This window comes from Cavenderia fasciculata (genome assembly GCF_000203815.1).
Source record: "Cavenderia fasciculata unplaced genomic scaffold Scf_Dfasci-G-o-80e12.f1-5, whole genome shotgun sequence".
NCBI classification, from domain to species: domain Eukaryota; phylum Evosea; class Eumycetozoa; order Acytosteliales; family Cavenderiaceae; genus Cavenderia; species Cavenderia fasciculata.
Window position 1 is genome coordinate 1,980,851 of NW_004457735.1, and position 11,428 is coordinate 1,992,278.

At 32.8% G+C, this 11,428-nt stretch overlaps 4 protein-coding genes across 4 annotated transcripts; 2 read left to right on the plus strand and 2 right to left on the minus strand.

Moving 5' to 3' along the window:
- Window positions 1-1,312: 1,312 nt before the first annotated feature.
- On the plus strand, window positions 1,313-3,571 carry DFA_05597 (uncharacterized protein; the record flags this gene model as incomplete). The annotated part of the gene is made up of 2 exons (XM_004361258.1): window positions 1,313-1,684; window positions 1,829-3,571. The coding sequence occupies 2 exons, from the start codon at window positions 1,313-1,315 to the stop codon at window positions 3,569-3,571; spliced, it is 2,115 nt and encodes a 704-aa protein (XP_004361315.1).
- A 126-nt stretch (window positions 3,572-3,697) lies between these two features.
- DFA_05598 (uncharacterized protein) lies at window positions 3,698-8,071 on the minus strand (the record flags this gene model as incomplete). The annotated part of the gene is made up of 9 exons (XM_004361259.1): window positions 3,698-4,026; window positions 4,109-4,671; window positions 4,750-5,092; window positions 5,172-6,564; window positions 6,640-7,014; window positions 7,106-7,396; window positions 7,518-7,598; window positions 7,670-7,827; window positions 7,936-8,071. 9 exons carry the CDS (start codon window positions 8,069-8,071, stop codon window positions 3,698-3,700), a joined length of 3,669 nt encoding a protein of 1,222 aa, XP_004361316.1.
- A 410-nt stretch (window positions 8,072-8,481) lies between these two features.
- On the minus strand, window positions 8,482-9,891 carry DFA_05599 (uncharacterized protein; the record flags this gene model as incomplete). The annotated part of the gene is made up of 3 exons (XM_004361260.1): window positions 8,482-8,633; window positions 8,743-9,497; window positions 9,620-9,891. The coding sequence occupies 3 exons, from the start codon at window positions 9,889-9,891 to the stop codon at window positions 8,482-8,484; spliced, it is 1,179 nt and encodes a 392-aa protein (XP_004361317.1).
- A 580-nt stretch (window positions 9,892-10,471) lies between these two features.
- DFA_05600 (uncharacterized protein) lies at window positions 10,472-11,353 on the plus strand (the record flags this gene model as incomplete). The annotated part of the gene is made up of 3 exons (XM_004361261.1): window positions 10,472-10,542; window positions 10,974-11,147; window positions 11,338-11,353. 3 exons carry the CDS (start codon window positions 10,472-10,474, stop codon window positions 11,351-11,353), a joined length of 261 nt encoding a protein of 86 aa, XP_004361318.1.
- Window positions 11,354-11,428: the final 75 nt, after the last annotated feature.

The window sequence follows — 11,428 nt, forward strand, 5'->3', positions numbered from 1 at the left end:
ATCACCCACCACTACACACAGAGAGACTAGACTCTCTAGCTCTCTCTCTCTCTCTCTCTCTCTCTCTTTGGAGATATATAAATAATTCGATTACTTTTGTGTGTCATGTGATCACATCGAGAATTTTGTTGTTTGATGTGTTGAGATGTTGTTTGTTTACTGTACTGTACACATACAAATAATAGCTGCTGATTAATTGATTGATATTACAATAGTTGGTGATGGTAGTCAACTTTTTCTTTTATCTCTTCTACTCTCTACTTGTTGTTCTTCTTTTTTTGAAAACTACTCTTTTTTTATACGCTGCCCATGCAAGAACATCATTGACCATGAAGCTCGAGCCCATCAAAAAAAAATAAAAAAAAGAAAAGAAAAAAAGGATGAGTCATAGGTTCACCGATTTCTTTCAAACCTCATTGATCCAAGTGGTGGTGGTAACCAAAATAGAAATATCTTTTGTAACCATGTGTTATGAAATTCTGGCATAATCAAAACTTCTGGTATTAATTGCTTTACAAAGAATGGTAAATAATCTAGTGTCATAGTAAATATTTGAATAATCATGTGAATACTATAGTATGGAGAAGGCAATCATTTCAAACACAACCAGCTAAGCTAGGAGTTATTGTTGTTGGATTGGTGAACATCACTGATTGCTTATTTTGGCATAAATGATTTGCCGAGTGATTCAAAAATGAAAAGGTGAACTGATGTTCCTTGTAACTTGATGACTCACTATGATTATAGTCTCTTTCTATAAGTGTTTAAAGAGGTGTCTTTGAAGAAAGAGTTCAATCAAATTCATTACTTTACTCTTGTAAACTTTTATAAAATAAGAAAAAATATTAATTATATTAATATTTATATTAATAGCTTAATTTAAATTAATTTGGATAGTGGCCATAGACACTAAAAATCCATGACAACCAGATATTTGATTTGAAAGGGCTCTCCCTTCCTGGTACATTTAGAAAAAAAAAATATTTTAATTAAATTAATTGCCTCTCTCAGTTTCACAGCCTCTTTAATCATTGTTTTTTGAAACACTCTATTGTCTATTGTTGTTGTTACTAATATCATTGATGAGAAGAAAAAGAGAAAGAAACATAAAAAGAATTAGTCTAAAAGAAAGAATCTCGAAAAAACCGACAAACCCAATCCATCCAACAACCAACGACAAAAATAAACTCTCAAAAAAGGTTGTGCACCAAGAAAAAAGAAGAATCATTATACTATTGTCAAACCAAAAGCAAAGATATCAACTTATTATCCGTCCGCAGGCAGCCATCACCACCCACCACCACGATCAATGATGTTTGAACATCACAGCCGTATGGCCGATGCCGCCGCTGTTGTTGATGCGGAACAACAACATCAGCAGCATCATAATCAAAAGAGCCTCGGTGATACAGAGATACACAACTTTTCTTCTACATCTTCCACATCTTTATCTCTAGATAATAGTAACAGCAACAACAACAACTACGCCGATATAAACAATAACAACAGTAATCATTCACATTATTATCATCAAAACACCAATATTGATAATACAAATCATTATTACAACAATAATTATAGAAATAATAATAATCAATATATATATAACAACAACAATATACACCAACAAGAAGAACAAATTGAAATAGTTATTGATAATCCAGATTTATATTGGGATATAATGGTATGTAATATCACTCAATCAATCAATCTATCTATCTTTTTTTTTTTTTTAGAATGATATGTGTGGGGGTGTACATCTAAGGTGTATTGATCTAACTTGTTGTATATCTCTTTCTTATTCCATTTCTTTTTTTTTTCTTTATAGAAAATCAAAGAAGAAGAAGAACATATAACATGGTTGGAATCTTTAAACAAACAAATAAGGATTCACAAGGATGAAATCATTGCTAGTCAAAATTCGGTGGCTCAGGTGTACAAACAATATGTAAATAGTCACCAATATGATCATCAATTATTATGTAGTATATTTCTCTCCAAACTATCCTATGCCAACAATGAAAAGGAATTGGTTTGTCTTTTATCAAGAGATGATATTAGACTTTTATTAAATGATGTACAAAAGAATAACAATGGCACCAATAATAATAATAGTAGTAATAATAATCAACAATATATTAATAGATTTAAAAAGTTTTATCTATTCAAACCAAAGAATATGAGAGCAAAAGTAATAGTTGCTTTTGATCGTTTCCAAACCATGTTTGTGGCATTTACGGGATCGGTAACAGTTGAAGATGTTGTATTGGATGTAGCATGTGGTTTTCAAGAAAAGATATCAGTAGAACGTAAACATCTAAATTATATGGCCATTGGTAGATTGACCTGGGTCATTGACTCGATTCCACAACTCATCCAAATTGCCCGTCTTGCCAATTGCAAGGCACTTGTATTTACTGGTCATTCAATGGGTGGTACATCTGCAACTACTGCAACTCTACGTGCCATGGAATTAGTCTACAAAAAATCAAATATCAATAGTAGTAGCAATGATCATAGCAGCAGTAGTAGCAATAATAATAATATAGAAAATAATAACGACGATACAACTACCAACACCACAAACCACAACAATAATGTAAATAATGAAAATAATAATAATATAGATTCACAACAACAACAACAACAAGAGGAAGTGGAAGAAAATAATGTACATAAGAATAATAATACTATCACTACTCTTGGACAAAATAATAGATTGGAATTAAAATGTTTTAGTTTTGGAGCTGCTAGTTATTTGGATGAAGGAACTAGAAAGCATATTTCCAATATCGAACATTTGTCAGATTCACCTATCTTTGCAACCTATGTCAACGAGTATGATACCGTTCCAATGATGTCACATCATCCATTGATCGTACTCGATATTTTGTATATCTTTTTAGTGGCATTTATGCTTGTCTACTCTTTTATGTACCCACGATTACATATGGATCGATGGGTGTGGCTACTCTATGTCATAGCTGTCAAATTGCCACTTCCCTACCTTTTAATCCGTCTTCTCGACCTTGCCATTGCTCGTGTCTACTCTGTTGGCCTCTTGGCCACCAACACATATACTTTTTGCGAGCGCAGAGGTCACTATGTCGAGACAGACTCTCATGTCATACAAAACCGATACCGGTCTCTACTAGACCATCTCTTTAAGCTGTACAACTTCCGTCTCATGTTTGCAGCCGACCACTCTATCGATCTCTACTACCAACGTGTCATGCGTCAGACGCGACCCAACCACAAGATCAATATTATCCACTTTAACACTTGCAACAAGTGTCTCACTGACAATAGCGGGCTACCCATCAACAATCCAAACAACCACCAGTCCCACCAAAACAACAGCCAGCGTGACACCCATCGTTGTAACAATCGAAACAATCTTTTCCGAATCCAAGATATCCATATTTTGTCAAACTCTATCAACAACACCGAACTATTTGAAGAGGAACAAATCACTCTTTTAAAAAAACGTATAGTTTTCAAAGGCATGGCTTTAATCTTGACTACTTATGCCATTTGGTTCCTTTCATTTTTAATTATTATTTATATTTAATTATATATATAATAATAATATCTAATCAAATCCAAACAACAAGAATATTAATAATAATAATAATATAATAAAACAAACGGAAAATATATAATATATAGGATAAATATTTTTATTTATTTAAGTTAATTATTGTTCGATTACTTTCAAGTCCAAATGGAATCTCTTTTTCCAAAGTCTCTTGATTGTGGAGACAACCTTTCTATTTTCGGTTACGTGCGAGGTGGTCAATTGCCATTGTTGCTTGGATTCACCTTCTACATCAAATATGATGGTCAATTCCAATGATTTAGAACGGTTAATATTAATACTTGATACGTCTGTTGTTTTGTAACTCTTGACAACTGTGAATTGTGGTGAAGAGGTCTTGAGGTAATTATTTAACAATGGATATTGAACAAAGTTTTCTTGACAAAGATAAATCTTTTCCTTTGTAATAATTAAACTACGAGGTAAGTCTAAAAAATAAAAATAAAATAAAAAGTATTAGGTCTTTGTTTCATTTTTTTTCTTTCTTTGTTTCATTTTTTTGATACAAACTCTTTGATGAAACTTTTTGATGAAGCATAATATATAATTCAAAATCTTCTTTCTTTTCACGAAGTAATTGATTAATATTATTTAGAGTATCCATGGATTTGAAGTATGGTTCCAAAGGAATAGATTCCTTCTTGGCAGCTTCAAAGAATAGGTCAAGGAATTTATGTACAGCGTCATGTGATCTCTTTAAAAAGACATAGCAGACATCTTCCAATTCGAATCTAAAGAATTGGTACAATAATCCAACACTGACACGACGAATTTCCTTGATAGAGTATGATTCTACCAATGTAAATCCTGGGTCAATGCTACTGGCACTGAGACTGCTCGATAATTTGCTTCCAATGGTTGATGATCTCTTCAATAAATAGACTCGCATCGAAGTGAGAAGAATATAGATTGATCTTTCCTCTTCTTGAGTATTGTATCTAATGTAGTTGCTTTGCATCATATAGATATAGGTTTCCTTACTTCCACCTTGTAACAAATTCATTCTAAAGTATAATTGAAGATTTTGATCATTTACCATTCTAAAATTAAAATCATCATCTGATTCTCTTGACCTAATAGAAAATAGAAAAAAGTTGGTAAATTCTCTATCTACTTGTTTCTTTTTTTGTTACTTTTGTTTGTTTACATACATATCAGATGAAATAAAAGTTGGAGTTGAAGATAAACTACCAATAGTTGGAGTAGATACTTCGACAGGAGTTGAAGATACAATGGTTGATTGTGGAACGAAAAAGAGGAATCTTGAATGACATTTGACACATTGAGTAAATTCAAATTCTTGGCGACAGGTGTATCGTTCAGTACAATCCATACAACTCATTGTGTATTCCTTGAGTAATGGTCTCAATACTGATAATAATAAATCTGCTTGTTCTAAATTTTCCATAATATAAACCTCTTTGGTAAATTCAACTGGTACTCCATCTTTAAATTCTTTTCCAAAAGTAATTTCTACCAATTCACTTGGTGCTCCTAATAAATATAAATATAAATAAAAATATTAGTTCATAATAATATTCTTTTTTTTTTAAGCTATCTATTTTTTACATACTTGTAAACTTTCTAATAAATACTACAGAAGTAATTAAATGACTGTGTAATGAATTACCAGTGGTTGGATGAGTTTCACTGATGACATCTGATTTAATTTCCAATAATAAATCTTGATTGGAAGAATATTTTACAACAAAGAATGGTTCACATAACAACTTGACATTGGATTGTGCGGCCAAACTCAAACTCTCTTTTAAAGTTCCCTTTCTGGGTGCCATTGTATCTTGTTTTTGTTCAGACAATTGTTGTTTGAATGAATTGTGAACAGTGGTATTTGAAAAGTGAGTAGTCTTTGGTCTAAACTTTGATGGGGTGGTGTCTTCACCTCCAACTGGTGCACTGGTAGTAGTCGAGGTGTTGTTGGAAGATTGTGATGAAAAATGATTAGAGACTGTGCTATTGGTGTACATGGTAGATTTTGGCCGAGAGTTGGTTGTAGTTCTAGAGGTTGATGACAATGCTTCCAATTCTTCCTTTTCCTCTTTAGAGACGGTTGGAGTGGTGGCTGGTGATGAGGAGGTTGGTGTTACAGTGTTGATGGGTGGGGTAGTGCTGTTGGTCGATGGCGATTGAGAGAGGAGCGATTGTTTTGGTGGTTGATGTGGTTGTGGTGATGCTTGTTGTTGTGGCGATGGGACGGCAGGCGACGAAACAATACCATCTTGTGAATTGGGTGTTGATGATCCAGAACCCGACTTTTTAATCTTTTTGATTTGCTTCTTTTTAACAATCACTGTTTTCTTGGGTGTAGTATTACCGACAGCTGGTGAGGTGGTGACTAGTGCTGGCGATGTGTTGGACGATGACGATGACGACTGATTCACTAAAAATTCATTGGTTGTGGACAAGACGGCGGGCTTGTCATATTTTTGGTTTTGTTGTTCTTGCATTTCATTTAGAATCTTGAGCCAGGCATTGCCACCCTCGGCTCTCAACTTGTCAATCTTTTCCTTCAAGTCCTTTTCAGTGACAAACTTGTCTTCTGGCTTTTTATGGAAGCCACTATTATCCAACTCGTCCTCAAATGCTTCGACATCTGGGTGTTGGAAATCGACCACTCTTTGGAATGGAATTTGGACGCTACCAACAACCGAGTGTACATTGTTGTTGCTAGTACTAGTATTGGCACCAGCAATTGTCTTGGATGGTGTTGTAGCATCAGACGACTGCTTGGTGATACGGGCAGTAGGAGCAATCAAAAGTGATGGCGAAGAATCGTCTTTGCTCATTGGTTTGATCTTGGTCGATCTTCTACTTGGTGAAGATGACACTCCAAATGAACTCATCGATGCATGTTTTGCGCCACTATACTTTCTAACAAATTCAACATCTGCCATTGTAATATCAATATTATCCAAATAAAATTCAATTGTTTCTATTCTTGCTACATGCTAAAAATAATAAATAATTAAAAAGTATTAGTATATAGTATACCTGGTTTTAGAATATTTATATATATTTCTTACCTCTTCAAAAAATGAACAAAGAATTAAACCTCTATATAATTTAATTTCACATAATGGATTACCCTCGACAATCAAACATTTAATATGAGGTAGAGTACGAAGTTTGAATATTTCCTCGACTTCTTGGATTTTGTTACGTCCAACATCGAGATACTCCAAACCATACAACTTGTTTAATCCATCAACAGTTGTCAAAAGATTGCCATTCAAAGAGAGATGGCTTACACAACCCAAAGTTTCAAAGATTGTTTCAGTTGTTGAAATACGGTTGAATGAAAGATTAAGCATTCGTAGTGAAATACATTCTTGTAAATTCTCAATCTTTGAAATTAAATTACCTTCCAAGTTTAATTTTTCCAAATTACTAAGAGAAAACTAATAATAGGAGTAAAAAAAAAAGAATCAAAGTAAGTATGAGTTGTGAGGGAAGAGAGTTTGTTTTTTTTTTTTTTTTTTATCTACATACAGCAGAAGTATCAATTTTTGGAATATAATTAAATGAACAATCCAATACTTTAAGTAAAGACCAAATACCATTACGTTGGTAGATTTCTTGAAACCTACGATTCTGGATTTCTGTCGCATCGGAAAGATCATAGTTTTTTCTTGACATTTCTGCAAAGCCTGGTAACTTTTCCTCATCTTCAACAATCACCATTTCATCCAATGAATATAATGATTCGTGAACAATAATCTTTGTCAGTGTCTTTGAAATATCCAATAAATTAATAATTAATGCTGGTTTTACATATGTTAACTTTGATAGATAGTGAGAGAATAATAGTAATTGAAATGAATCGAGTAAGTTCATAATTCATTTGAAAGAAGCTTCTTTCTTCTTCTTCTTCTTCTTGTTGTTGTTGGGTAATAATACAAACTTCCAAAACTCTTAAACATTTAAATATAGCTAAATTCATTTCTTTATACTTTTCCAATACCTCTGGTCTATTTGAATCAATCTATGATGAAATATAATGACAATGATTAGTTTAGTTTAGTGTAGTTTATCTCTTCTATTTAATAAACATACTTTTAAATGAACAACCAAAGACAACAAGTATGATAAATCCAATAAATCACTCTTTGATACTCTAAACGATACTCTTTTTCCACTGATAAACATACTCAATGATTCCAAACATGCTGGATTAAGAAACAATGTTTCTGTTCCATCCTTTAATCCTTTTTCTAAATATATATATATATATATATGTAGAAGTAGTAGAAGTACATATATATATGTGTGTTAATGATATGAACCAATCAATCAATCAAAGGGGGTTATAGTTTAATTACCATTCTTTTTAACAAAAGTATTGAGTGAAGATAAGAAATCATCATTATCAGAGAACTGTGATAGGGGAGCATTGTTGTTACTCTTATTTTGTTGTTGTTGTGGTTGTTGTTGTTTTGATGGTGAAGTAGTTGCCATTCTTATAGTTCTTCTTCTTCTTCTTTAAACAAACCAACACATGTAGTTGCTCCTCGATTTATATTCTGTCTGTCTGTTGTGATTGTGTCTTGATACTTTGTATAATAGTGATGATACTTGTTGTTATAATATATACTATATAAAATGAGATAATAATACAACAAACAACGAAGATGACGTCAAAACACAAGAACTAGAATGAATGAAACAAAGCAAAGTGGTTCAACTTTTAAAATATCTTTTTTTTTCACTAAAGTTGACTTGGGTTTGATGGATGCAATCTCAACCACTAACACAAATAATAATAATCAAACTCTAAATAATATAATTATTAAAATGATTAATATCAATATATAAATCTATTTATTTATCTATTTATTTATTTATTATTATTTATTTCAGTTAAAGAGTTAAATTAAAGAACTTGTATTACAATGTAATATATGACCATGCGTAAATTCAGTTGCAAATCCAAATCCACCATAATGATATTTAACAACGTTTTCTGCTGGTTTTCTACGAGGTGTATAGTTCCAATCTTCTGGTCCACCAATATTTGGATCTAACAATAAATAAGTATTAATAGAGTTGGTTAGGATATGTTTGTTGGTTGGTTTGTTGTTTGTTGGTTGGTTTGATGAATGATAATGAATTGATTAATTTAAATTTACCTGGTACCCAATGCCAAATGAATGCACCATAGAACCAATCTTGTAGAAGGAATACTCTAAAAAATGCTTTGAATGAAGCATCTTGGAACTGAAGATCGATCGATTGATTTAGACATTTCCTACCTTGTTGTAAACCAGAACAGAATCCAATCTCTGTGAACAATATAGGTTTATTGTATTTATTTTTTAGATCAAATAGACTTTTGGTCATATAACATCCAGGTTCAAACGATCGTCCCACATAAACTATATTATTCCAAAATTTTATCTGGTTGTCTACGAATTTATAATCCCTATAAGAATCATGTCCATATCTCGGTATATTATAGTGTGCATTGACACCAATAAAATCGACTGCATCCCACCATGTAATATTAGATTCTTCTCCACACGAATTGGCAGAGTATGTCAATGACCATCTTGGGTATTTATCCCTTGCCTTTTTTGTCAAATTCCTCCATTCAGCATCTCGCCACGATGTTGCCTCTAATCCACTTCCAAGAGATACGAGTATTGGTACATCACCCAACATTGAAGCATAGTGAAATACCATTTGACTATAGTTACCAAACCAGTCGACCCAATCAGCCTCTCTGAAAAATGTACCGATTTCTTCGGGTGTTCTTCCAGGGTCATCTTCCAATTCGAGTCGTGGTGATATCATAATACCCAAATCTCTCATACCAGCATATGAAATAGCTGATATAAACTCGTCATCAGTATCTGTATCATTGGTTGGGTAAATGAATGTTGAACTTGAAACAAAATATAGATAAATATCATATAATTAACAATATAATCAGTCTATATTGTGGTTATAATACTCTCACTCTCTCTCTCTCTCTCTCTCTCTCTCTCTTTGTCTCTCTCAACATACTTTATATTTTTTTGGTATTGAGTGACAACAAGTTGGATCCAGTTGGCACCAGTAAAGACAATGGTATCGATGGCATTGTGAGCAGTCATATGAGTGAGGGGGATATTGTTGCACAACTTACCTCCAACATAGGCAATTCCGTTCATTGTCCAATGGGACGTTGGACTCTCTTCATATTCGATTGGGTCAATATTATATGATGCACACAATGAATTAGTCGACCAAATGACAGATACTATTACTAAAAGCAGACAACAACTGTTGATTGCCATGAATAAAAAAAAAAAAAAAAGATAATTATAATTGATTGTTGATAATGATGGATGTTTATAATATTGTTGTTGTTGTTGTTGTTGTTGATGGTTACATCATCTCATCTGAATCAATGATGACAATATATAATAAAATTTAGATATTGCAAATTAAATAAGCATGGATAGGGCCTTACTACCCTCCGTTCATCATTCCCACATGTTGAACAATGAAATGATGATGAGACACAATCAGTTTTAAACAATCGCAGTCCACACACACACTAGTACTATCGCATACACCCTCTCCAGTAGTGAGGGGTGATAAAAGAATGAACCTGTTCGTACTCTTTTCATCGCCTCATATTTTTTTTTCGAATTAAATCAAAGAGAGAGAGAAAGCAACAGCATCATTATCAGAGACAGATAATGGAATAATGATACCTGGTCACAACTAGTTGATAATTAGTGATTGTAGAATGATACGACAGCACCACTTTCAAATTGTAGATTATTAATGGGGGTGGTAGTACTGCAACTACAAGTTAATATCAATACTATAGTACTACTATGCAATCACAACAACAAGATATTCTATAATATGGATGGATGGATGGATGGATGGATGGATGGTTGGTTGGTTGGTGTGGTTACCCAGGATGATTGTAGGGGGTATGTGTGTGTGTGTAGTTTATTTGTTTTCACACATATATATCACTGCATCTCTCCTATATGTACATATAAAGGTTATTATTAGTATTCGTTATATATCTCTACTAAGATATTGTTGTATTACTACCTACCCACCATACACAATGCAAGCAATATTGCATAACAGTCATTCATACATCTAAAAATACTGTTGATACAATCACGCAATCTCACACACCCTACCCAATTGGAAATGCTTGAACATGTGTTGAATTGCTTTTTTTGGTATTAATTGATTCAAGCAATGTGTTGATGGATTCATATTCATACCTCAACTTATCTTAACGACAACAACAACAACAACAACCAGAATACAATTACCTATATTTATATATGAATGCATTATTAATTCTATAAATCATCCATCACTGTCATATTTAAATAATATTTAGAATTCTCAAATACAACAAGAGCAAAAAGAGAGAGGATACAGAAAGAGAGGAAAGAAAAGAATTACAAGAACGTGTAGATTATAGTTGTTTGAATTTGGCAACACTTTCAGAGTACTCTTGCAACAACAACAACAATAACAACGCGACAAGACACCAAAAACCATACACCGCCAAGTATTCTTGTCGCAAATCAAAACCGAGATTGGTCTTTTCCTTTTTTGAGCTTTTCCCATTTTTGGTTTGGAAAACACTGCATTTTTATTTGTGAAAAGGAGGACAGTCGTCTGGCAGTTGCATCGCAAACAAAGATACAACAAACTAGGATATTTATTTTTTATTACGACGGTTATTTATCATTTTAAAGATTTACTTTTGAGTAATCTTTTTATTCATCCCTTCTTCTTTTCCTGCCAATCCGCAACCACCATTCATCATTTATTATTATATCATTCATT